General features: G+C 39.1%; 1 protein-coding gene across 6 annotated transcripts in view; it reads left to right on the plus strand.

The window, feature by feature from the left end:
* The window catches only part of ACSBG1 (acyl-CoA synthetase bubblegum family member 1), a 44,467-nt gene extending 18,355 nt beyond the window's left edge, over positions 1–26,112 (plus strand). For 4 of the 6 annotated variants that reach the window (XM_026855739.1, XM_026855737.1, XM_026855736.1 and 1 more), the window contains exons 3-14: positions 7,626–7,843; positions 8,488–8,576; positions 9,370–9,490; positions 11,488–11,568; positions 14,370–14,519; positions 16,737–16,913; positions 17,401–17,582; positions 18,627–18,860; positions 19,500–19,717; positions 22,229–22,368; positions 23,368–23,614; positions 24,309–24,617. In XM_026855739.1, coding sequence (XP_026711540.1) covers positions 7,712–7,843; positions 8,488–8,576; positions 9,370–9,490; positions 11,488–11,568; positions 14,370–14,519; positions 16,737–16,913; positions 17,401–17,582; positions 18,627–18,860; positions 19,500–19,717; positions 22,229–22,368; positions 23,368–23,614; positions 24,309–24,385 — 1,848 coding nt within the window. In that variant the 5' untranslated portion in view covers positions 7,626–7,711 and the 3' untranslated portion in view covers positions 24,386–24,617. Of the gene's footprint in view, positions 1–7,625; positions 7,844–8,487; positions 8,577–9,369; positions 9,491–11,487; positions 11,569–14,369; positions 14,520–16,736; positions 16,914–17,400; positions 17,583–18,626; positions 18,861–19,499; positions 19,718–22,228; positions 22,369–23,367; positions 23,615–24,308 lie in introns of all 6 variants that reach the window. The other 2 variants (XM_026855734.1, XM_026855735.1) reach the window with 2 other exon arrangements.
* The last annotated feature ends 1,375 nt before the right edge of the window (positions 26,113–27,487 follow it).

Raw genomic sequence — 27,487 nt, forward strand, 5'->3', positions numbered from 1 at the left:
CCATTCTTTTCCACCAATGTATAGAAGCTCATTCCTGTGGAACCAGAACAGATTTTGGGTTTTCTAATGCATATGTAAATCCAGAGTAACCTTATTGTTGGCAGCGAATATTATATTGGCTTAAAACCAGTGTAAAGTTAAAAGGGAACTCATTCATGCTGGTTTTATACTGATAGAATCACAAAACAATTTGTGTTGGAAAAGACTACTGAACAGCAACTAGTTCAGCTTTCTGCTCATAGGAATTCTTGTGGCTTTGTTCAGCTACGGTTTGAAAACCTCCAAGGATTCCACAGCCTCTCAGTCCCTCTCCTTAGGCTGAGTCACCTGCACTGTGAAATTATTTTTCTTTATCCAGCAAGAATTGTCCTTGCTGCAGCTCATGTCCATTGCCTCTTGTTGCTCTGCTGTGTGCCTCTGAGAAGAATCTATCTTCTTTGTAGCACACCCCTTCAGTCTGTGGCAGACTGAACTTGGATTCATTCTTTATCTTCTCTTCTCCAGATTAAAGAAACCTGTCTCCTTTAGGAGTTTCTCATACATGGTATGTTCCAGGCCCCTGACCATCTGGGCATCCCTCTTCTGGGCTTGCTCCAGTTTGTCAGGATCTCTGTCTTGCACTGGGGCTTCCAAAGCTGCACACTGCTTCAGGTGCACCCTCATGAGTACTGAGTAGGGGAATATAATCACTTTCCTTGATCTGCTGGCTATGATCTTGCTAATGCAGCCCAGGGCATTAGTTAGCCTTTATCTCTAGTGGACATACTACTGACTTGCATTCAACTTGTTCACCAGGAACCACAGGGATTTTTCTGCTGAGCCAGCTGGCATCCAGTCTGTGCTGTTGCATGGGGTTATTCTACCCTGAATGCAAGACTTGTATTCACTCTTGTCAAGGTTTAAGGTTTATGTCAGCCCATTCTTTCAGTTTGCTGAGGTCTATCAGAATCGCAGCCCTGCCTTTTGGCCTGACGGACAATTCCCCAAGTTTGGTGTCATCTCTGAAGCTGGCCAGGGTGCATTCTGTTGTCCAAGACAATAATGCAGTCATTAAACAGTGTCGTTCTCAGGACTAACCCCTGAAGAATGTCACTTGTAATTGACTGCTAGTTAGACTTAGAAATGTTGACCACTGTTCTTGAAGACTAATTATCCTGCCAATTTTTTATTCACCTGTTATTCCAACTCCATCTAGTCTAAACCTTCCAAGGATGCTGGGGGAAGACCTTGTTAAAGACTTTGTTAAAGGTAACAAAGTGTGAACAACATGCCACTGCTTTCCCCATCTCAGAGCCAGTCATCTCATCATGGAGGGCAGTTGGGTTGGATATACCAAGGCCAAATCAAGTCTGTCCATTCTGGCTTATCTCAGTCATCATTTTATAGCTTAAAATGATTTCTGGGAGACTTGTTCTATAGCCTTTCCACAGACTGAGGTGAGTCTGATTGGTCTTTAGTTATTTGAATCCTCTTTCTTCCCCTTTTTTAAGACGTGTGATATTTGCCTTTTTCTCTATCATGGGGACTTTACCAGCTTGCCACGCTTTTTCAAAGATGATGGAGAGCAGCCTTGTAATGACTTTGGCCTGGTCTCTCAGTGTACACTCTGAAGCATCCCACCTGAGCCCACTGACATTTTTGTATGTGTCCAGTTTGCATAGGTCGTCCCTGCTTTTATCTTCCTCTGCTGTTGTACATAAAACTTCTCACCTGCCACTAGGCACAGAAACCCAGGAAGCCTGATCTTGCTAGTAAAGACCAAAGTGAAGAAGGCACTGAATACGTCAGCCTTTTTCATGTCCTCTGTCAGTAAGTTGCATGTGTTTTCCTTGGTTCTCCTTTTGGCTTCCAGTGTAGCTGTAGAAGCCTTTCTTGTGTCTCCTCACATCACTCACCAACTTCAATTCCAACTGAGTTTTGACTTTCCATTCCCACGTGCCTGGGCGATGTTTCTGTAATGATGTTTCCACCTGGTTACACCCTCTGCATGCTTCCATTTTGGTGCATTGTAATCAGTTTTAGAAGCGTCAGTATTGTTATGAAGCTTGTTTTGTGCTTGTCCTGATGCACCGCTTCCTCCACATCAGTTGTGGAGACATTTCTTTGGAGATCTCTTATTTCTCTGATCCACATAGGTGGCAGTTTACTGATGTGAAGAGCAGTATATTTTATTGCAATTTGTAAGTGGTCCCTTTTCTTCCAATGGAAAATGTGCAAGTTTTCATTAACTGAAATATTTGTGTGTGTTTAGATAATTTAAAAAGACTTCTGCTATTTATTCAGTCCTTTCTATTCAAGACTTTAAAGTTATGTGTTTATTATGGAAAATTGATAATATAGCAGAAAACCCTCCTCTTTCCCCCACTCTTGCAAGGCAGGCAACAGAAATCTGGTTTCTGTATTTTTCTTAAAAAGAATTCTTATGTATATATTCTGGCAGATACATTCAGGTTCACTTGAAATTCAGAAGTTCTGTACTCATGTTTAATCTGTTCATTGGCACAAGGGGAAGTTTGACACAGATGCCAAGCTCTCAGACTCCAACCTGTGTGTACCCAGCTCCAGTTTTTACTAAAAAGAAGTTAAGCTTTCAGGGCCACAGACATCTTGAAGAAAACTAAAAAATAATGGGTCAGAGGAGGAATCATGTATTTGTGTTGTCAGCAGAATGTGATGGCATCATAGCTGTGGAATCTGGGATGATGACTGTCTATCAGAAACGCCTCCAGCAGAGAGCTGAATGCCTTCTCTCGTTATTAGAGCAGAGTGGTGTTGTGCAGGAACTGGCATATAATCAAGATACTTTTTTGTGAGTTAAATCTGAATCAGTTACAAGCAGAAGTTAAATTATTGTTTTAGTTCCTGTCTCTCAGGGTACATCTATGGAATATCACCTGGAGTTACTCAGGTCGTGCAGCAGGACCATTCCACAATCAGCCTGTCAGTCCATTTACCTGTCTGAAGGGTGACCTTGGTTCTTCTGCATTGTATATGGCTCTGACTTGTTCTTCCATACATCGGAATTCATTTACATTCCCCAAACAGTTCTGACAGTCACCAGGATACTTGCAGGTCAGGTAGTGAACATGGAGAGGGCTTCATTCATATATTAGCTTTAAGCTATACATCAGTCTGTGGAGATATGGACTGTTAATGTTAACGAGCCTCTGAAATGGTTATATAATGTGGCCTTGGGGGGGCCAGTGCCTGTGCCTGGGGTGTGGATTCATCAAATTCTTGTGCAACTGCTGGAAGGCATCAGAAGGTATTTGACAAAAGTCAATTATCTTGGACCTTATAAATTGCGACCACCAGGGAGACCCTTTGAGCTCTTCTGTATGGCAGCAGGCCTGTGACCAGCATCTCCCCTGAGCTGGGAGCCTCTCGGGTACCAAAACCCTTATGGTGTCATCTGCTCCAGACGGAAGGCCAGGGTGAAGTCCACCTGCTTGAGTCTCAATTATCGCTCGTTGAGGAGTGCCAAGGCATTGGGAGTATTTGCTCTAAACTCGAAAGGGAAATTTTTTTTGAGCTAGCTTCTCTTCACCCATTCTTTCTCTGTTTATTGGCGTGTGTGTGGATACATACCCTTGTTCTGTGTGTGAGTTTGTCCAGTTTGTGTTCATTTTCCTGAACCCAAACATCTTTGTTTCTGTTATATGTCTGTTTTGTGTATGCGCACATATATATGTATCAATTAAGGTACTGTTAAGTGAGTTAGAGTGAATCTTGTCATTTTAGAATCTGTGAATGTCGCTTTTCTTTCAGCACTTCTGAATTATTTTGTATTAATAAATTGCTGTTAGTTATTAATAAATCTAGATTTCTTACTAAGTCATAATCATGTCAGTACTTTCATCCGTGACAGACCTTCAGTGAAGTGATATGAAGGACATGAACCAAGGTCACATATGAGTGAATGAAAGAGCATTTTGGGTACAAAGTATAATGCAGGTAGTAGGAGTTACTAGAAGAAAGAGAAAAGGAATAAATACTCCCCTTTGCTTGCAAATAGGGAGCTCTCAGTGGCATTAAATACTTTGAGCTGGAATGCTGTTTTATTTTTTCTTATGCTCTCTGTAAACCTACTAACGATGTACCAATGCTAACAGTGTATTTAAAGGATATTTATTCTGGTTTCCCCTTTGGGTTTAGGTGGTACTGAGTTCATTTCCAGCCTGGACATTGTAGTTTTACTTTCAGATGCTAGTGAGGCAGAGTGTTGGAGAACGGCTTGCAGAGAGCAAGGCCATAGCTCCCTGCAGAAGTCGGTCACAGCCACCTGAGGTAAACAGAGGAAAAAACCCAGCGTACACTGATGATAACAAGGACTGTTGTGAGAACGAAGAGATAAGTTGGGGCACATTATGACCTTGGGGGTAGAGGAAGGCAGCCCTGGGAGGGAAGCAGATTCACAGCAAGAAAGATGTTTATGCATACCAGAGATGCCACAAGGGGCTGGGATATTATAATGTGACCTTTTAGATGTACCCAATGGCTGAGATATTATAATGTAGGTTTTTTTAATGTATCCAGTAGAGTTACAAGTAGTGTATTGTAGAGTGCTTACATAAGGTGTGATTTCCTTCAATAAAGTTGAAGCTTGCTCTATCATTCACATTGAATCGGCTGCTTGCTTCCTCCGCCCGCTGCAGCAGAGCACCTGTTTTTCCCAAAGTCTATAGCGAAGTCATTCAGTATTTAGCCAGGAATTCCTTCCCAGGCTCTTACTGAGAACAATGAGCTCTCTGCTTCACTGCAAATTGACAGCAGAATATATTGTTCACGTTCTGCTGTTCTTACAAATTCTATGGGACAGAATAGTTAAATTTTTAGAATTATTTGGTTTATTGTCTAGATTTAGGAACTGGTTTTAGATTTAAGTTCTACCTGCAAATACGTGCAAGAACAGACACTGAAGGGGCGTTCAAGTTTATATTCCTTTGTGATATATATTGTGTATTGTTAAGGTGATTCACTGAGTCTCTGTGAAACTGATTCTCATGTTAGTCTTTGGTATGAATTAACACCTGAAAAAACTGCCTAAGGAAAAGCAAAAGACGATCCAGTTTCAGAGTATGTTTTTGGTTTCTGTGTACAGCTATTGTGATAATCTCATTGAATTTTCTCTCTTCTTTGTGGAAAATATTCTGTTATCTACTGTACATCTACAGTGAAACGGTAGTAATTATGTGACTTTTGTGATGTTATTGTAGGAATGTTGCTAATATTTTCAGTTTCCTTGAAGAGGGAACTCTTTCTTAAAGAGTGTTTATAATATGTGGACTAGAATGTTAGCTCTGTATGTAAAATTTTGTTTTCAACAGCAGTCACCCACCTGTACCCAACCACACCTGCAATCCTTGCCATTTTGTTGGTTTAGCAGCCAGAACATCATACAGTTTTTTGTCTGGGCTTTGGTGTGTCACTGCAGAAAATAAACATTTGGATTAACACTAGCTTCTGTCTCTGACAGGTCTTACCTCTCCTCCTTTTCAAACCAGGATTGGGGTTTAGTGTGGAAACACCTGCTTTGCCTTCATTACTCATAAAATATTTGTTTGCTGCCACTGTTGATAAAGTATGTCTGTCTGTTACCTAGAATCCTTCAGAGTTATTTGTTTTCTGAACTGTCTGGATTTATGATCCCCTTCCTCAACTGACCTAAGAAAAGCTCCACACCTATGTTTTGAAAATCATTATGTGTAATTTACACATGAGAAGATGAAGGCACATGGGAATTAAGCAGCTTTGTTTGTATTTATTGCTGTTATTACTATTTTTCATTTGTCAAAAGAACAAACGCAAGACTGTGAGTCAGGAGCATGAATGGAACATAATGTGAATCAGGAATTTTAATCCTGGGTTGAAACACATCACTTTCTGCACCAGGGTTTTTATTTCCTTACCTGGGAGGGGGTACAAAGGTGAATGTTTTTTGTTTGTTTGTTTCAAAATCCTCTGCATGTTAGGATATAGCATGGGGCAGTGAAATCTTCAGAAACAGTTTCACAGAATACTGGCAGCAAACTAGACAGGTTTTGGTATTTTTCATTTTAGTAGTATTTTATCAGCTGATTATGAATGAGCTTTTCTACAAAGCTAAGTAATGATACCTTTTGCTTCAAGAGAAAGTTGTGGGTTGTTTGTTTTGGTTTTGTTTTTTTTAATGTACATTTTTGATCTTAACAATGGCTTGCTGTGCCTCTAGTTATCCATTCAAGCCTGACTTGAGGAAGGCTGCAAGTGTGTTCTAAAGTTCTCATGTGGATCCATCTATGGCTGATGTGTTCATATATTGCCAGAAATGCTCAGAGAGGTAGTTTCCAGGCCCTCTGTGAAGCAACTAGAGGAACAGCATTTGAGAGGGATGTGAAGCATGTTGTAGTTTTGAAAACTCCAGAACTGCTTTTTTTAGCCACTGAGGTACCAGGAAACAGTATAGATACTAGCTGAGTTTTTATTACCCTTTTTGCTTTCCATAGCTGTAATAAAAGACAGTTGTGCTTATTAACTTGTGTTGGAAACTTTAAAAAGTTGTATTTTCTGTAATTCTTAATTCTGACAAATGCAAGGTCTTTGGTCTGAAATTTTCCACCAGATCTTTGTAGAATATATATTTTTTATATGCTTATGCTAAAACTGTTTCTTCATTTGTGGAAGTAAATCTAAGAAAAAACATGTTCTTACAATGTTTGTATAGTATTTTGTTCAGAAGTATGGGAACTGTTTGATAGGGGAGTCATGAGTGGTTTTTTGTCTTCCTTGTCAGAATTCTCCTAAGTTTTGCCAATTTACCAACCTCTAGATTCTCTAAGGAGTGTATTTATACTCAGCCTGCTTCTTGGGTTTACAAGAGCCAAGTAGATTCTCTGTAACAGTCATTTCTTGTGAATGCCAGGGACCGCCCCAGTCCATGGCATCAGTGGTGAGAGCCAAGTGACATTAGTTGGTGCTCTGCGTCAGCGTCCTGTCAAGGAAGGGGAGGAAAATACAGGGGAAAAAATGTGGATGATAAAAAGACAAGGTGAGGAAGGCAAGAGCAGAAGAAGATGAAAGATGACATGGAATTAGGGCAAGACAGGAGTGAGTGGAGTGGATATACATCCTGGAACACAGGGCAGATGACTAAGGGAAAAAAACATGGTAAGTAGTGAGGAACAGGATGAAGGAGAATAGCTAGAGGGGAAGGAGAGAGGAAGAAGCTATGACAAATGAAAGTAACTTGGATGCTGAACAGGGACGGAGGTTTCGGATTTTTTGGATCTCTTTAGCCTTCTGATTCACCAGCTACTCTACTAGCTCAAGGGATAGTGGGTTGTGCAGGGCTGAGCATAGGCAAACAGATTCTTCTGGAATTGGTGGTGTCCCTGTGACACAACAGAATATCAGCATATGTATGGTACTTTCTATTCAAGGTACAGAACAAAGTATAGGAAATAAAGATTTATGTTTCTACATGGCATATTTGATAGTTATAAAACTGAAAAGCCCTTCTCTCAAAAGGTGGGAAGTGCCAGCTGTGCTTAGTCCTGCAGTCTTTATTCAATCCTCTTCTCTTTTGGTACAGTCACATGGTATTTTTCAATGATAGAATATCTTGATGATAATGCTTTACTTTCCAGAGTCTCTGTGGACTTCCTTTGCTGATGGCAGAGTCAGACTGAGAATAGATAACTCATGTCCACAGACTCCCATAACAGTTCATCAGATGTTCAAGGAGAGCCTAGAAAAATATGGATCCCTTAATGCTTTGGCCAGCAAAAAGAATGGAAGGTGGGAGAAGATAACTTTTTCAGAGTATTATTGCCTCTCCAGGAAAGCAGCCAAGAGCTTCTTAAAGGTAGGTACAGGAACCAAAACCAATTCTTTTGCCTTCTTAACCCCCCTAACCCCCAAACCAAACAAAAAAACCCCAAACCCCACAATATAAGAGGCTTTTCCTATTAACTGAATATCAGCAGTCATATTCCTTATTGAAATAATAATGATGAAAATTGCTCTTGGACAAAGAGATAACACTGCTGTCAAGGGAACTTGAAGAGCTGCTGTGTTACACTGTCTCACTCTGGGGCATGAGTACAAAGTTCAGCCTAAGGCCTTAATGTTAAAAAAAGAAAAATAGGTTAAAGCAGCAGTGTCATTAATTTAGCAAGATAAAGACAAATTTTAGAATGTTTAAAACATAGGGTACAATTAGTGCTCACTATGCTCTTGTTCATATTGAAAAGTTCTGATTTTCGGGCCTTTTTGAACAGCAGAGCTCAACTAGACAGGACAAGGTAGTGGAAAGTTTAGATCACAGTAACTGCTGATAAATACTGGTTTTGCTGTGGATATCAGCATGTAGATGTGCATGGACATGTCAATGCTGAAGTAATAAATAAATCAAAACTTTCTATGATTTATATTTGTGTATCTGCTTCATGCTATGTGTTTCTCTCCAGTGTGCCTATATTATATAACATTATGCTTATTATTTTTAAGCTTGGTCTTGAACGATTCCACAGTGTAGCAATCCTTGGATTTAATTCTCCAGAATGGTTCATCTCAGCTGTTGGAGCTGTTTTTGCTGGGTAAGATTTTTTTTGTTTGATTTTGTGGGGGATTTTGGGATTTCTGTTTTGCTAGGTCTGGAAATGTAGCAAATCAGTATTTGGTGTCATATCTTGGAAGTTGTGCTGCAACTGATTAGCATGTTCAGTGACCTACTGGAGTCTCATAGCTTTCAGTATATCCAAAGTAGTCCAGACACTCATAAATTGATCCTGTTTGCTATGGACTTAACTGTGACAGTCCCACAGAAGATATTGTACAGTGTCATATCACTGGAAGATGTGGGAAACAGATGAGACTCTGAGGTTTATATTAATGATTTGTCTACAGCAAGGTATGTTCAAGTAGATGAAGTGACAGATAAATACTAACTAGCCTGACTCCTTCTGTCCTGATACCTGTTCATACAATTTGTATTTTATCTCTTAAGCTGTTTCTGTGCTAATGAAACTCAAATTGGTATCTGTGTGCAGCTTGAACAGAAAGAGGACGTAAGTGGGGGGTTTTTTAGCACTTCCTGAGCTAACTCTCGTATAGTCTCAAGTGGGTTAAAGGGCTGAATTCTCGCCTTCAGCATCCTCTACAGAATAGAGTTGAGGGTTTTTACGATGTACATCAGAGATACTCAGATGCTGTAATATCTGAATACTTGAAACAAACTTGACACCTGCACTGCTGTTTACTTCCACATCTTCATATTCTTTCAGCTTTTACCTGATCTTTGATTATTATTTTCTTTTTTGATACTAAGTGCATGTATAAATGTGTATGTATTTAAATATATGTTTATATATATATACATTTTTGATACAGAGGAATTGTCACAGGAATATATACAACCAATTCTCCAGAGGCCTGCCACTACATTGCTCATGACAGCAAAACCAATGTCATGGTTGTGGAAAATTGGAAACAATTGGACAAGATAATGCAGGTACAAGGTGGCTGAGTGGTTACTTAAAGTCCATAATTTTTCCATTTCTCAACCACGTATTGGTCTCAAATACCATATTCGCTATCTGTGTCATTAAACCTCTCATGGGAGTGTTCTTATTCAGAAACCTGGTATCTGGTGTTTGAGTTGCTGGGTAGCTTGCAGCTCTGTTCTCTGTAGTGTCTGTGGCTCACATCTCAACAGTTCTGATTCTCTTCAGCAGAGAGCTCATTGGCTGCTTCACTGCAAATTTACCTGGAAAAAACCCCACGTTTTGATCTCATGTTTATAGTGTCACCACCTGATTCTGTTTGGAAAAGCACAGACCACTTGAATGGAAGAGATTAGAATGAAGCAAGTTTGTAAGGGCCTGCCATTTACATATTAAGGATGTTAGTGTTCAGAGTTTCCTCTTTCCAAAACGTCACTTTGTCCTGCTTGTAATATTAACTACTAAGGTGGCTGAGTTTACTGCACTTCGATAGCATGATGTTTGACATGAGATAGACTTCAGTGAGAAAGGAGGAAGCTCTTTAAGTGAACAATCATCGTTTTGATAAAAGTCTATGGCCGCTTTGAGTGGGTTTCACCAAGGGTGCCAGATTGAAAGCCCAATTTGATGGCAAGATCCTTGTTGCATGGCTTGGTGGAGGCGCACAGGAGGAGCACAGGGCAGCTCCCTGGGAAGGGCTTGCATGCCAGTAAGATGTTGAGGGAGGCGCGTGGCTGGAGAGGAATCATCAAACTTGAAGCAGATTGCCCTGTTTGCTGAAGCAGAGGTGCCCTCCATGATGGAGTTTTCTTCCAAAAACATGTACTTGCCAGAGAGAAAATATCCATGGATTTTTTTTCAAATATATTTCATATAAGTTATACATCAATTACTTTGTGTTTTGTTTTATGTGCAGTTTGAAGGAAGAGGTATTTTTATCAGTATTCTGGAAAAGCATGCAGTCAGACAAGCCTTCTTGCAGTATTGTAAGCCAGCTTTTACAGTAACAGTATCATTGACATTGACCAGGCTATGCTGTCATGGATGTGGAGAAAAGAATATAAATTGAAGAATTCAAGGGATTTGATTCATACACATTTCTATCTAGAAAAAGAAAAGACAGCTTAGGCCAGCACTGCTTTTTCCAGCTGAGGGTGTTCTGAAATTTTTTTTCCTGGAAGAACCTAAGACTGAAATAACATTTCGATTGTTATCCTTCTAATAAAATACACATAATGACTACCATCAAGCTACTGCTTTTGTATTGGCACAGATTGATCAAGTCAGGTCAAAATGTGATTAATTCAAAGGCATCTATGAGGCACTGTGTCCCACAAAGTTCAATGAAATGAATGTTCTTTGTAGGCCATGCAAAGCAGAGAAAGAGCTACTGAAAGCAGCAGCCATTGCAGCCTGCCTGTAAGCCTGCAGTATTATATTTTTATTTAACCTTAAAATATGCATATTGCTTCCTTTTTTCTTTAAGAAGGTAGAATGCTTTTTTAGCAGTTTAACAACAGTTTCAGTGAGGGACTTCCTCTATCTTAATTGGTAACCACAGCAGCTAGGGTCAACTTCGAGCTTGAGTTAGACTGTTCCTTCATGTGCCCTTTGGTGCATTTATGAGAAAGGATCCTGAGGAACTATTTCTGGTTGAGCCATTTTTTGACTGAAAACAGATTTTCTAGAGCAAACCATGTAGCGTCTCTCTTTTTCCCTTCTTTCTTTTCTCTTTCCCCACTCGCTCGCTTGCTTGTTGAGCTAATTGGTTGTGTGTTTAGGGGAGAATACTTGAGGGTGGAGGGAAAGAAGAGGTTTCTTGTACTGTCAAGGCATTACAGTTTTGACAGTATTTTAGTGAAAAGAAAAAAAACCACAAAACCAAAAAACTACACACACACACACACACACACACACACACACACACACAAACCAACACAAAAACCAGCAAAACACACAAGATATGAATAATAATGAATAAATTTGTTTAAATAAATTCCAACAGATCTGGAATCGCTTACCACACTTGAAAGCTGTTGTGCTCTACAAGGACTCCATTCCAGAGAGACACCCAAATTTGTATACGGTATGTGAATGCTAGAACAAAGTTATAATTCATGGACAGTTACTTATTTGGTGAGTTTCTATTGTGTTTAATCTGTGGAATGTCTAGCATCCAGAATGCATTTCTGTGTTCCAGTAAACACATTCAAAAGCTTCATCAGCTTTTTCTGTTCAATTTACCTGTAATTTCATGTTTGATACTTGACACTTAAAATTAGAGCTACATTGTTTAACTGTCCATCTTGTGTTTTCCTGGCTTTTTATTTGACTGGATTAACAAAATACTTCTAGGCTTCAGGTGAGAATATGTACTGTCAAACTGTTAAAAATAAAAATTGTCCACTGGTGCTAGTGAAAATTGAATTGTGGTTAGTTACACTGAATCCAAGAACATGAAGATGATTGTACTTTTACAAATGATAGTTGCATTTTGTTTGAACCCAGTGATAGGCAACAAGTGAAGAGCAATAATTATGGACTACACAAATAATAGCTTTTTTTTTTTTTAGTCTATGTAAAATCTCTGTATCGCATGGTAAAACTAAAGCAGAAAAAAAGCACAAAGCCGGGATCAGAAATTTGAGTAGTTGAAGTCCAGCCTTTAATCTAAGAAGTACAAGGAGTTGAAGGAGAACAGAGTTTTGTAAACAAGTTGTTCCAATGTATTTTTAAAATATAATTGAAAATAGTTAAGTAATGAGAATACAAAAATCATCATTTGAAGTGGACTACCAGTATTAGATTTTAAGGCTGAAAAACTTTAGCTGGGGAAAAGAAAGTATTAATGAAGTGTGAACAGCATAGAAATATTTTAAAATGTTTGCAGTTTAGATAATCTGAGGGGTTACTAGGTACACAGGAAAAAAGTCTGCAGTTGTTTTTATCATATTCTTTTGCTGTGTTGAATAGCGTACAACTGTTAATAACAAAAAGTTACTGTTACAATACTGTAAGTGCTGGTATAGAGTATGCCTTGCATCTCAGTACAATAGAAACAGTAATACAAAGATGATCTTACTGTTTAGATTTGTTACTAAAAAGAATAAATGCTAGCTGTTAGTTGTGGAACAACATTTAGTTGCTGAAACCTAAATGCCTGAGAATTGATATATTTGAAAACACTCCTGTTCAGGTGTCATGGGGGATATGTTTTCTCAACGGAGAAGGGTAGCTGTGGGAGTGTCTGACAGTTGTCATAGTTTTTGTTGTCTAAAGGAAAAACTGGAGATCAAATTGCCGAAGGCAGAAATGATTGTTTATTAGATCTGAGGTAAAGCAAACCGCCCAAACCACATGGCATTTGATAAAAGGGATTTGTGTTGCAAGTTGACAGCTAACATGTAATGAGCAATTGCTACAGCACGGGCAGGGCCCTAGCTCACTGATCAGTGCACGTTTCCAGAAGGCAAACACAGTCGGTAGCGTGTGTGACTGTTTGTACCTTTCATACCCTGTGGAATGGAAACACTCTCTCTTGCAGGTACTGTTCAGTAAACACAGCCTAGGCAACAGACAGCGATTAACACATTCTAGTGTGAGAAGACAATAAGGTCAGGGAAACAGGAACAACTGCTAAGTCATGTAGAAACAGTTACCTCCTTGACACCTTCAGACCTTCCAGGAGCTCTAGTGAAATTGATGCAGCCATGTTCTGTGGGAAGGGCTAGAATGTGACAAATCCTCTACTTGGTACAGAGCTGTGCACTGTACTGCCTCTCTCTTCAGAGATGTGGTTTGTTGGAAGAAAGTATAAAGCTGATGAAAAACCCTTAGGACAGCCTTGCCACCCAAGAAAAGGAAGTCTAGGTGCTACACGGGCTAACTGTTGTAACACATTGGCCATGGCAGAGGTCTGAAGGAAACAATGAACTCTCCCTCAAGCACAGACTCTCCTTTTTAACCTCTGCTGTCCTTCGCATCATCCCCTTTACTGCTATGTGGTCCTAGATACGTTCTCAAGAAATCATTAAAGAACGGAAGTGCTGTATCTTGCATTTGAGTAATACAGTTCTGTAGCATAGTGTGAATTATCTCATTCCAGTGGGAAACTGACAGTTTGGTTATTGACTTTCTTAAGAAATGTTCTTACACTCTAGTTTTCAATTAGCACTGAAAGCAATGGTACATTTAGAGCATATCAGGTGCATTCAATAGAAGTATCAGGGAGCAACCAATATAATATAGAGGATCGGGTTCAGCCGCCTTCTGGGCCAGTTTGCATGGCACAAAAGTCCAGCATCATAAAAGGTTTAGCTCATTCTAGATTGATTCAAATTTGAATGGAAGTTGTGACCAACATCATATGCTCTGTTTGCTATAAAATAGCAGATAATTTGGGCAGACATTCACACATATAGATAATGATGCTTCTGCTAAGAAGCTTTCACTCAATTGCTTTATATTTATATTTAAATAGAGAACAAGGAATAATAGATAGAATGTCACAAGTGTACTCTTACTTAAACCAGAACATCTACATTCCTTTACTCAAAATTAACAGTGTGAGATAGTAACAGAATTTTAGCCTCTGTCACTTGTTCATAGTATCCATCTTGGAGGAGGAATAGTATTACCATTCTCTTCTTAGACATTGAAAAGATTCATGGCAGCACAATTCGAGATAGACTATTTGCAATTCATGCATGAAGTTCTAAGCTAGTCTTGTATTTCTTACATAGTCAAGACCTGGGGACACATGCCTTGGAAATATGTTCAGAGCAAGGCACTGAAGTTTTCTGCCATTTTTGAGACTGATAAGGTACCTCATCTTTCCCACTTGTAAAAAGCCATTTGATATGATGTATTTTCTGTTACACATTCCAGATGGAAGAGTTTCTGGAGCTGGGAGATGACATATCTGATACTACTTTGGATGATATTATTAATTCCCAAAAGCCAAATCAGTGCTGTGTGCTAATATACACATCCGGAACAACTGGAAAGCCAAAAGGAGCCATGCTGAGTCATGACAATGTATGTACTTCAGGCTCTTCCTTTAGTATAAAAATAGTATTGAGGATATTTATTCCTGTGTTTTGAAATGTCTGGTACATACTAGAGCCTTGAAATCCTGTTACTTTTGCAACATGGATAGTGTACGACAAAGCAATATTCAAAATGCAGTTGGCTGTTTCTGGTAAAGTATATGCAAGGTAAAGAAAAACTCCATTCAAACTAGCACTTCACAAGGTTGATCAGTTTATTATGAGTATGAACTTTTTATTCACTGGTTTTCTTGTGAGATAAAATGCATGTGTTCATAGATATAATTCACAGATTGCCATAAAGTCTCTCAGGTGATGTCACAGGTCATCTTAAACAAATCTTATACATCAACCAGCCACTATCAGCCTGATAGACTGCTTTGGCAAATTTTATTAAAATTGGGGGTGGATGTGTTGCTTTTTTTACTTTGGCATTATTGTATTCCTAGGCTTGGGTTTCTATATCTATCACTGGAGGATAATAAAACTCCAGTGCACAGTGCTGGTATTTACAATAGCTCTACCTACATTGTTACGAACAGAAAATTTTCCAGTGATAGAGAAAAGCAAAGTTGTTTACAAAAAGGACTTTCTACAGAGGTCTGTTATCAAAGTTCGAAGTGTGGTTGTTTTGAGTTTTTATATATTTATTTTTTTTTAAGGTGGCTGATCAGGAGTAGAAAGTGGTAGGAAGCCTTTCTAAACACATAGACAGTCTGTGAAAGGGCTGGTCTAAGTTGTGGCCTCTCCTCTTAAAATAAAGAAGAAACTATTGTAGATGTGCACACTGTGAGGAGCAATTCACCTCAATGTAAGGAATTAATACAGTAGTATCTGGAAGCTGAACATAGTGGACTTGGTAGATGAAAAGACTGATCTGAAGTTGCAAATCCTATGCTCCTCCATCTCAAAGGAATCTGGTGTCACTTCTGTGTTAGCTGCCAAACTATTCCTGGCTGCTGATCACAAACAGTCTATTTTTACGTTGACCAACAGTGGAAAACATGCCTTGCCTGTAGCTCTGCTGCTGCCTTCTTTAGTCAAAAGATGTTTGCCACTGTCCATGTGTAAAACCAAATCTGAGTCAGTCATATATGCACCCACACAAATCTGTGAGTGTGCCTACATGCTGCGAGGCTTGGAGGATAAGCAGTCAACATTGCCACATCTCAGACATCTCATTCTGCCTACTGCGTACGTCTCCCATAGCCACTTGTCCAATGCTGCCATCTAAACTTGGGGTGGCCTGGCCTGACAGCATGCTGGTCCTTAAAAACCTCTCTTGAGAACCTGTATTTCCTTAGACCAAATGTACACTCGTACCTTCTAATTTATTATAAAGAAAAGGAGCTGGCAGGAACATACTGTGATAACAGGTATTGCCTGTGATTGGTATCTCTTCCCTGCCATCTCAAATGATCTAATTTCTGTGTTCTGCCCTATCCATTTCAGATTATGGACTCCTGTGAGAAAGAGCTGTTTCTTTTTTCATACCATCACATATATTTGTGGGTCTTCCATATGCTATATTCTGATAATGAAGATACACATATTTAGCATCCTTGAACTGCATCTTCTGAGATTAAAGTGGGAATTAGGAAGAAGGGGGGAAACATCATCCACTTTCACAAGCAGCACATCCTCAAAAATATTCACATATGCAGTACTGCTCTGGAGGGGTGGGAGTGTGTCACTTGTGAACCACTGTGGTGAATATCTCAGAGACTTCCAGAAGAGCAGAATACAGCTGCTGTCTTCCTCATTAGTGTTTCACCAGGTGATGATCAATACATGACAATGAGCTTGCTGCTGATACCGAACTGTCCTTTGAGCTTTCAGATCACTGAGTATTATGCCTTTTCAGGTAAACATACAGACATAGCACTGCCCTGCTCAGTGTGTCACTAGGGTGTGGGGAGTTGGTAGCATTCACAGCCCAGTGAGGCAGCAGAAAGACTGCATCTAATTATGTTATCTGCAAGTCTATGTTGCTGCTAAATTCATCTTGCTTTTGACTGAGTTTCCCCCAGGGAATTGAAAGTCTGGTGTGTTGTCAAAGATTGCAATGTCTTCAGCAATTTCTGTGAGCATGAATTCTTTATAGTTACATTAGCATTGCATGAGGATCCTTAGTTTGTGTTAAAGGGGAAAAAAAAAAAAACCAAAACCAAACATACCTAATGTGTTTTATTATTTATTTAAACAGATAACGTGGACATCAGCACATTGCAGCAAAGCAGGAGATATGCAACCTGCAGAGGTCCAGCAGGAGTCTATAGTCAGTTATCTCCCACTCAGCCACATAGCTGCGCAGATATATGACCTGTGGACTGGAATCAAATGGGGAGAGCAAGTTTACTTTGCTGAGCCAGATGCACTGAAGGTATCTGTCTGGTATTGCACCTAATTCTTGCACTTCTTCCTCTTAGAAGACATTCCAAGGAGAGAATATGATCTTTGAAGAGATGCAGAGGGTGAAGATTGAGAGTCCATTATTGTAAGAATGATGGAAAATTAAAATCCATTAGACTTATGATCCAGTGCTTTAGACTCCAACTAAAAGATATAATTCAGATTTGTAAGGTTCTTTCATAAGGCAGAAGGCTGTGCATCTAAAGCAGAAGAAGTATAAGCAGTTTTTGGAGGAAAGGGAGGCAGAAGGAACTAAACCACTGTGCATTTTCCTTCTTGTACGTACCTCCCCTGATGTGTCAGAGCTGGCACATGTTAGTGCATATGTCTGACTGAGGTAGGTTCAGCAGTTCTTCTTTATATCCTACATGGTATATATGTTATCATCGCAAGATGCAGACTGTATCACTGCTGTAGACCTTATGCAATGTTTTGAAATGATTTAATAATTTTAACAGGGCAGTTTGATCAACACACTAAAAGAAGTGCAGCCAACATCTCACATGGGAGTTCCCCGAGTATGGGAGAAAATCATGGAGAAATTAAAGGATGCTTCTGCTCAGTCAGGATTTATGAAGAAGAGAGTGCTGTCATGGGCTATGTCACTTAGCTTAGAGAGGAACCTCAACTGCTCAAGTAGGTATGTATTATAATGAGTGAGATTTCTGTCAACCTGGAAGTACCTATCTGCTTGTAATAAACTATGAAGCATCAGTCTCTAAGCATAAATGGGTAAAATTTGGCCTGGCAACAGAGCAAATATAATGCAAGAGGGAGGGTGTAGTTATCGGTTACATTAGGCTGATCTTAAACACAGGTGACTGTTAAAAGTGGCCTGCCATCCTCCCTGAGAACATACTCCCACTAACACGTCCCCCAACTCTGTGTCTTCTGTGAACTGAACAGGTTAGTTTTCAGCTAGGAGAGTTGCCTCATGTTGCACCATGTGACTGTGCAGGTGCTAGGTACTGGTGTAAAGAAAGGCCATGAATTTGAAGGAGGTGTATGTGAGGGGGGAGGTTTTGGAGGACAGCCCAGAAAAACTGGCTCTTTACAGTTTGGGGTGTGCACCATGTGAGTAAGAACCTCTCATCTTCACACAGTCACCCGTGGGACTCGGGGACACCCACTGGAAATTCTCTTGAGCTCTAAGTACATTATCTCTGTTCTGAATAGCTTTGGTGTTTTCCTTCATAAGATTGCCCAGATAAAGAATGTTGTATAAATTCAAATATTAACAATTTACTGTTCCAAAGTTCTTTAAAGCATGACACAGTGAAGTGTGAAATTGCTTACAGAAAATGGTATTCCAAAAGATCATGCAATGATACTGTCTGATCATTCAGCTTCTCAGGTCCTGCAGATTCTAGTTGCATAGATTCTCAGAGACACATTTAATTGATAAAGAATCAGGAATATGAGAGCTTTGGGTTATACAGTACATTTTTATAGATTCTTTATGTATTTGCCATATTCAGAAACCTCAAGCTGGAGGTCACTAGCAGTGAAAGACGCTGAATAAATGAAAAAAGAATAAATATGTAACCTGTTCTTACTGATGTAACTTCTGTCAACGCCCAAAACCAGATGGCAAATATATAAGCTAAATTTGTGTCTGATTTTGTTTCAGAAATTTCATAGCTTGCTCTGACTTACTGTCTCCTCTTGTGTGTTTTGTACTCAGCAGTGATTTAAAGCAGTTCTGGACAAGGCTAGCAGACTACTTCGTGCTTGCAAAAATACGCAATGCACTGGGATTTTCTTCCTGTCAGAAGCACTTTTCTGGTGCTGCTCCTCTCAATACAGAAACACTTTATTTCTTCTTGGGTCTGAACATCACTCTGTATGAGGCCTATGGGATGAGTGAGACCACAGGCCCACATTGCCTATCTGGGCCTTATATTTACAGGCAACACAGGTAATTTTACTTACTTTTTTTCTTTTTTTTTTTTTTTTTTTTTAATATGGTATGTTTCATTGTATCTATGAGAAGAGTATATACTAAGTTCAGCAAACATTGCTTATTTTATTTTCTCTCTGTGCGTTTCCACTCTGTTGTGACTTTCCACTCTATTTTGACTTTACTATTAGTAAAATAACTTCCAGGTCAGAAGCTGAACGCCTTGCTTCCATAGCATGCCATGCCAAGAGCACTGAAAGTGATCTACAGCATTATATGCAGAACACAGTTACTAAATCTGACATATATCCTAGCCCTGGCCCAGGGTAGGATAACTTTCAAATTCAAGACTTCAAATACAAAAGTGTTTTTATGCCTGAAGATACAGAGGGGGAAAAAAAAAACAGGAAGTACAAGGCAATATAGACAGCCAAAAAGTGCTTAACATATACATACAGTGCTTAACATACTCTAACATATCTCCTTTAGTGAATTAATATTCCATAGCTTTCAAACAGTTACAGTAGGGTGATATTTACAGTCACTAATATTTTGATAGGTTCAGGGATTTAGCATTTTTAGACATTTAGACATTTTATCAGTATTATGCTTAGTATTTCTATGATCCTTGTGTTTTTCCGTGCTCTTCTCCGATAGCTGTGGTAAACCAGCACCTGGCTGCAGAGTGAAACTGGTGGACAAAGATACAGAAGGCAGTGGAGAAATCTGTTTCTGGGGAAGGACTGTTTTCATGGGTTATTTAAATATGGAAGACAAAACAAAAGAAGCCTTTGATGAGGATGGGTGGCTGCATTCTGGAGATTTAGGAAAACTAGACAAGGATGGATTTCTCTATGTCACTGGAAGAATTAAAGGTAATAAGCAAAACCTTGCTCCATGTTTATGGTAACTGTTCAGCACTGTTCAGTCACACGTCAGATATGGCCCATCTAATTAAGTGTCTTTCCTCTAATGCTAGCAGCACTGACCTAGTTGGAAGGTAAAATAAACTTTCCTATGAGGAAACCATGGTGTGCCCTGTTCAGGAAAGGTTTCCCTCTAGTCTGTAACAGGTGGAGATGATTCACTTCCTACAGTGAGGCTTTTTATCTCTCAGACCTTTATTCAGTATTAATTAGAATTAGTAATATAAAACAATAAGGCAGGTTTAATGTGTCATCTTTGATTCTAATGGTCCATTAAGCTGTCTAGTCTCCCTCTGAATCTTGCTACATTGTCTTAATTGCACATTAGAATATTTAGACAGTAAGGAGAGACAACCTTCTGTTACACAGAAGCTGTTGCTGTAGGTCAGAGCTAGGTTCTTCTGATGCCTTAGGTGCTGTGTTTGCAGAGACTAGTATTGAAGCATGAGAGCAGAAGGGAAAGTTAAAGTTAAAACAACAAACCTAGGTGGTGTTCCAGTACATAGCTTGAAGCCTCATGGGAATAAGACTGCTCACTTGCTTACTTGAAAGCTTTTTTTCACAATATATGTTCAGAATGGGATTGGTCACAGTTGAGATGTAATTAATGAAGATTTAAAAATTGAGTAACTATCATCTTAGAATATATGATGAGTCACTAAGGAGATAATGTGGATGAGTGAATTTGTCATAGGATGACATAGTGTCCTGTTAGGAATTGGGACTTAAGTAGATACTATTAATAGCCTTCACCAAATGCAGCTATCTTGATTTTAACTTGCTTTCTTGTCTGATTCATTTTCCTTTAGCATAGAAGTTAGCAACTCCTAGTTTCATCTCATCATAACATTTGTGTTTCCCTTACATCTTCTTTGATTGCTGAACTAATAATAATTACTCTAAATTACAGGATAGGCAGACCATCTGGAATAAAATAACTGTCCAGTTTCATTAAAGTTTTAAATCCAAGTCCAGATAAGGTAAAATCTAATAGAAGGTAGTAAAGAAGCTTTTCTTCTAGTGACTGAAACAGGACTTCTTCCTTTGGTTCTGTGGGTCTTAATGAATTTTAGGACTCATTAACTGCAAAGCACAAAGATGTAGCTAGGTGAGTCCATACAGGGAAGGTATTTATAGAGGTGTGGAAAAGGTTGTTAAATTACAGTTGTCTGGATCAGACACTGAAAAACTAAATGACTAAATGCCAGAGAGATTGGTAGAGGATCTAAGACAAAGACAGGACTAAGGCAAAAGGAGGGTGGAATGAAAGGAAAAAATAGACAAGTTTGGAAACACAACTAACTTCACTATTTATCTGTGGTTTGACACGTCTCTTATTCTATGAACGCTACTTGTGCTTCCTCAAAAGTGTGCAGAGTGTTGACTAGGGAGAGAAATAACTTTTATGAGATCAATGCCTATTCCATACCAGAAGGTTGAGTATAGACTGGAAGTTGTTTCTCATCATAGGTCTCATGGAACGGTAGAGATGGTAGGGCCCAAACCTGTGAATGCCAAAAGGGTGTTAGATTCCCTTGATTGCATCTAAATTCTTCAAGTTTAACGCTGACAGGGAATCAGGTACTAACCAGTTCCTTAATACATAAATCTGCTGCATTGTTACACAAAGGACTGGTGTACCATTTGTCTGCATTATTTGTTGAAGCATGTTCTGAAGTGCTGCACAGATTGTTATTTGAGGACAGTGAGAAGTCATTAGCGTAATGAAAGCAGGGCTGGAATTTACTTCGATAATACTTAGATTTTTAATAATGCCAATGAATATATGTTTATACTTTAGAGCAAATGCATTCAAATAAAAATGCACATTCCTTTATCAGTAGAATAAGGTATCACTACTGTTGTTTACAAACCTTAAAAATATTAAGATTCCAGTCTGTCATTATATTTCCCTCATGTTAAAAGTGGGGCAGGAATCATTATTTCCAGTGCAATATTTCTCTCTTGACTTCTCCCTCACACTCCTCTCTCCTTTCTTTCCACATTTTTTTTATGGAGCCTCCCTGCAGTAGTAATTTGTTTTTGTCTGACCCCTCTTGGTGGCTTTCAGATTAATCACGATGTTAATGGACTTGTTTTCTAGTGAGGTAGCAACAGTAAAATGGAGAGTGAATCCTATGCTAATTTGGAAGAGATGATTGCTCACAGAAAAACTACAAACAGTGCCTTGAGAATAACTAACCTGTTACTGGATTATGTAAAAATTATCTGGAGCAAATATGTTATCCGTAGGGAGAATTGAGAAATTGAGCACATATTTGAAAAATATTAGCATTTTTATTTTGAAGTTAATTAATTAATAGGCTTTGTTCTCTTTCAAAATATTATCTTTGAAAAAAATTTATTCTTTATGTTGGAATAAAAGTGGATCAATCCAGACATTAACCTGGTCTGTGGAATTTATTTGAAATCCACTAACAGCCTTTCTTCTTCGTGTAGATTTGATTATTACAGCTGGAGGTGAAAACGTGCCACCAATTCCAATTGAAGATGCTGTTAAAAAAGAACTCCCAATTGTTAGTAATGCTATGGTGATCGGCGATAAAAAAAAGTTTTTGGCAATGTTGCTCACCCTAAAGGTAAACCAGTTTTAATATTGATGAAAGGGAAATTATATACCTGCATCTAACAAAAGATGAAGAATTTTGAAGAATTTTTAAAAAGACCCAAAATTAGATAGGAGGATTAGTGGGGAAAAAAAACGTATAGCAACTACAGACCAAATCCTGATAGTCTAAACTTCTTATGCTTAAATGATCTGCTAAACATCTGTGTGCTTACTGCAATTGCTCCTATACAGTAATAACACCTGTATTTTTATTTATATGCAAATTTTTAATTAAGAATGTCAAAAGACTGAGGAGTCTCTGTAAAGGAGCACAATAATAGCTTTTATTCTTAGAGACGAGCATAGCCAACAAATGTTTCTGTTATGGGCAAAAATGGTTTCTAACAGAAACTTTTCAACAGACACAGACTTTCCAACAGAAATTTGTTCTTTTCATAGTGCACAAGAGGATGACTGTAGAACAAAATAATTAATAGCTCTGCTGTGGTATATTCTTTAATTGAGAAATCACTTTTTCCTAAAACATTTGCACTTAATGTTCTGTATACATACATAGTGAATGACCCTTTAGTTTTTCCTCAAGTTGTTTACTTCTGTGACTGATACTCCTTATCTACAGGTACAATAGAAGTCTATCTTCAAAGAATGCTTCTATCTCAAGCTGTTTACATTACACCACAGTAATTCAATCCAATTATGAGCTAAATGTTTACTTGTAACAGTGGAAAATACAGTAGAAATTCAAGGTCTATAGATGGACTTTATTGCCTAATTCATTGCCACGTTTTAAGTTGGTTCATGTCATCTGCATACAAGCCAAAAATATTTGCAATTAGTAATGAAGTGGAAAGGAAAGCACTATTATCTGTAGGTGTTTCTACTTTTTAAGGCTTACAGAATGTTTGGGTGTTAATATTGATTCTTACTAGTTGGGGAGGACCTGATCAGAGAAACGTTTAGTGACTTGCAAGAGTGAGCATTTGATGATTCGTTTCATTTGATATTTCAGAGTGTGCTGGATCCAGATACATCTGATCCCACTGACATCCTCACTGAGCAAGCCAGAGACTTCTGCCAGAAGACTGGTAGTAAAGCCACTAAAGTATCAGAGATTGTAGCTACAAGAGACCAGGCGATATACCAGGCCATTCAGGAGGGAATCAACAAAGTCAACATGAATGCTACTAATAGGGTTCATTGTATTAAAAAATGGATAGTCCTGCCAAGAGATTTTTCCATTTCTGGGGGAGAACTAGGTAAGATTTACTGGCTTATATGGAGGTATACACACATTAAAGAGGCTGCTGATCTAACAGTATCAAGTAGAGTTTTGTATGTCAAATTCTGGGTACAGCCAGTAGAGGGACAGGAAAAAACTGTTATGCAGTATGTGTTAAAGAATACAAAAATTGGGATTTTTCTGCTGTGTACACATGTATCAGTTATCAGTTTGTGCTCATTTACAAATACAGGTCTGTAGATAGATTTCAGGTTGCTTTGGGCAATTAAACAGTCAATTCTTGTTAATTCTCTGTGCATTACAGTATTAGTAACTTCTAGTAATAATGCTGAAAATTTCTCCATTAAAAAAAAAAAAGCAAGACATTGAAAGCCTAACAACTGAGCCCCAAATACATTACCAGGCTCTTTGAATGAATGAAAACTGTTTAAAAGCTTTCAAAAACACCATCCTTTAGTATTAATGAAAAAAAGTAGTAGCAGTCAGTTATCCTCCTCCTATCTCCAGCTCCCTCTGAAGTCCTAATGCTCATGCAGAGGCAACCTTACATACTACACTTGCTTCACTTTTAGCCGGTACCTACACTTACAGAGCAGGAGATGTTCTTCTGAACAGGCTCTCAAATAGAAAAATCTTAGGAATCAAAGCTCAAACCGAGTAGGATTTTTTGTTCCTGTTTCTGCTGTTGTCACTAACTCCCTCTTTTTAAGGTCCAACAATGAAGTTAAAACGGCTCACTGTGCTTGAGAAATACAGAAATGAAGTAGACTCCTTCTATGAAGAATAAGAAGACTTTCATCCAAGCATTAAGGAAGATCTGTGAGCTAAAGCATTTCCTAATCAAAAGCATTAATGAAGATTTATGCTTGTTTTGGTTTTGTAGTCTATTAAGCTGAACCACTAGAAAACTGCTGTGCCAATTGAGTTGTTCCTGATACTCACCTGATCGTTTGTCCTCCTCTTACATAAGTGTCTACACAGTGTGTCCATTTTCTAATACTGTTTTTATTTAATGACCTAAATGATTAAGATGGAAAGCATCCTCTTGTGTTGTATAAAGTGGGTATAACTGATGAATTCCTCCAGACTGAAGTACTGATCTTGGACCAGCCAGGATTGGAGCGATGTGCTGAATCATGACAAACTCACTCAAGTTTGTTGAAGGGGGAGCATTGACAAGAGTAAATGCTGCTGCACTGTATGCAAGCTCCCAATGTATTACCAGTAATATTAATAATTAATAAATTATTACCTAGTTTCGTTTCTACTTTTACATCCTACTGACCTTCAGATTTTGTCTGTTTACTGCTCACACACTCACCCCGCTCTCTAACGGTGGTGTTCCGTAATGCTGCCTCATCTACAATCATTCTTCTAACCTTAAGGTGAGTTTACATTTTGCTAACCACCAATTCTTAATTCCCACATTGTTTTGTAGCTTTGTTTTCACAGTGATCACTGCAATCAGTTGTGGTTCAGCCTTCTGCACTGTGGACAGGAGGCGTCATGTGTCACAGGATGGCAAACTCTGTAAAACAAATCAAACATCCCAGGCCTGCTAAAACCCACATCCGTAGGTTCAGATCTGCAACCCAATGGCTAGGGTTGAGCCAGGATAAACTTTTGCCTAACTCTCTCATAATGTCATCATGCATTGATTTCTGAATCTCAATTAATTCATGCTGTAATGAATTATGTAGTTTGTTAACTTGTTGCATGCAGATTGCTAGAAAACACTCCTTATAAATGCATCTTAACTAGCTCCCATGTTGTATCCTTTGGTAACATTATTCATAACCTGTGCCACCATATAGGCTGTTGGAACAGAATGTACAAGGGCCATAGAAGCTACCATGGCTGTGGCCACAATTCTAATAGCCAAGATAAAGGCTATCAGCCATCCAATGAATCACTTTTGTCATTTTGCTGCAACTTGTCTCAACAACTTGTTTAATTGAGACAGTCCAGAGTCACCCTCCCAAGGGCGAGTAAGATTGACTGATAGCCATAATTCAGATCTAGGATTTAAAGGAAAAAGTACTGTAAGATTATAGCCAAATACATTGGCTGTAGATAGACAAGTAAAATAGTGAGGATCTGTAATGGTGATCTGATATCGGCCACTACTATTGCTTATTTGTGCCTCTTTTCCAGCCAGCAAAATATACAGATGAGTTGTACAGATGGTCTAAAATACAGGTGCTGTTGTGGTTGCAGTGGTAGACATGCACCCCCCCCTCCTGTGGACGTACACTTGGGGGGGCATCCGCATGCAATGTTAGATTGGCAACATTCAAATGACATGACTGATTCTCTGTGTCTCAGAGGAAGCCAAGCCCCTCCAGTCCACTGTGTGTCATTATTGGCTACCAGTAGATCAGGATCCCACCAGCCTCCTGGGGCAAAAAACTGATTATGTGTGGCCAAGATATGTGACCAGCTGCTTCCAGCAAAAATAACAGACCTATACTTATCGCCGATACGGTGGAAATGAGGGCCAAATAGGCAACCATGGTATATGCATTACATCTGTTTGCCAAATTTCATTGGCTTTCGGGCCTCTGGGAATCACTGCATTGGGGTACACCTGGTCTGCTGGCAGTCTGGGCAAGCTCGGATGATGTCCAAAGCCTGTGATTTAGTGAGGTCACATGTCTTCTGCAGGCTCTGTATGTTTTGGTGGAAAAAGTCTTGAGAAGCCTGAGGTTTTTGAAAGCTGCATCATCCCAGGCATCCCCTTCTGGTCCAGGCAAAGTAGAGTGTGATCGAATATGGGTGATAAACAGAGGGTACTGACACTTGTCAATCAATGCTTGCAATGCTAAAATCATAGACAACAGTTTCCTATCATAGATTTCTTTTACTAATGCCATCTCTAGTCGCTGTACGACATTAACTACATACGCCGAGTCAGCGACCATCTTTATTTCCTGCTTCGAAACGTTTGCAGGGCTAGGATAGCTGCTTGTAATTCAGTTTTCTGTGTGGAACCCTCTTGACAACGTGCACAAGTCTGCCACCTTCCGTCTTGTTTCCGTGCAACGCCTGCCTTACCAGTCCTGCCAGAGCCGTCTAAAAAACCGTTAACGCAGCGGAAAGCGGGGTATGGCTGATCTTCTGTACGATTTTAAGTGGTAAAATCGGCGTGTTTTGTAATATCCTGTTTGGTGGTAACGTCAAAGATATTTCACCTGTCAAATCCACGAAGGCTATTTGAAAGGTAATAGATTGCAGAAGCAAATAGTTAAGCTGTTCTTTCGTACAGAGCAGGTGTATGATGTGCGGATTGAGTCCTGTCAGTGCTTGACATTGCTCTCGTCCTTTCTTTACCAGGGTAGCACATTGTGGTGTTGTTTTTTCTGGAGTGGCTGGTAAAAAAAAATCCACTCCATATATAATAATTCCAGTGCTAACTGTCCAATAAGAGCTGAGGGATGAGGGGCAGCAGGATATACAAACAACCTAACAGGTATGTTTGACCTGCCAGCAGTCTGCCTGGAATTGTTCAATACGCTCACACACTGTTGTCATTTCCCTCCTTGCCTTAGGGGTTATTTGACACGGGAATGTTAAATCTGGGTCTCCCTTTAACAAGACAAAAGGATTTTTTAATTGTTGGGTAGCTATCCTGAGGTACGCTTGTACCCATGTGATTGTTCCTAACAATTTCTGGAGGTCATTCAATGTCTTGACGTCCATATTAAGGCATAACCTTTGCAGCCTAACAGTACAGTAGGTCCATATAAGTCCAAATTACTTCCACAGCTCTGCTTGTACATTTGGGGGGCAATCTGAAGCCCTGACTGAACAAGCCATTTTTGCAATTGCTGATACCTCTTCTGAAAATCTTCCTGCTCCTTTGCTGCTAATAGAAAAGATGAGGGTTTTA

The sequence above is a fragment of the Athene cunicularia genome, assembly GCF_003259725.1.
Source record: "Athene cunicularia isolate RWA chromosome 10 unlocalized genomic scaffold, athCun1 chr10_part1, whole genome shotgun sequence".
Lineage (NCBI taxonomy): Eukaryota > Metazoa > Chordata > Aves > Strigiformes > Strigidae > Athene > Athene cunicularia.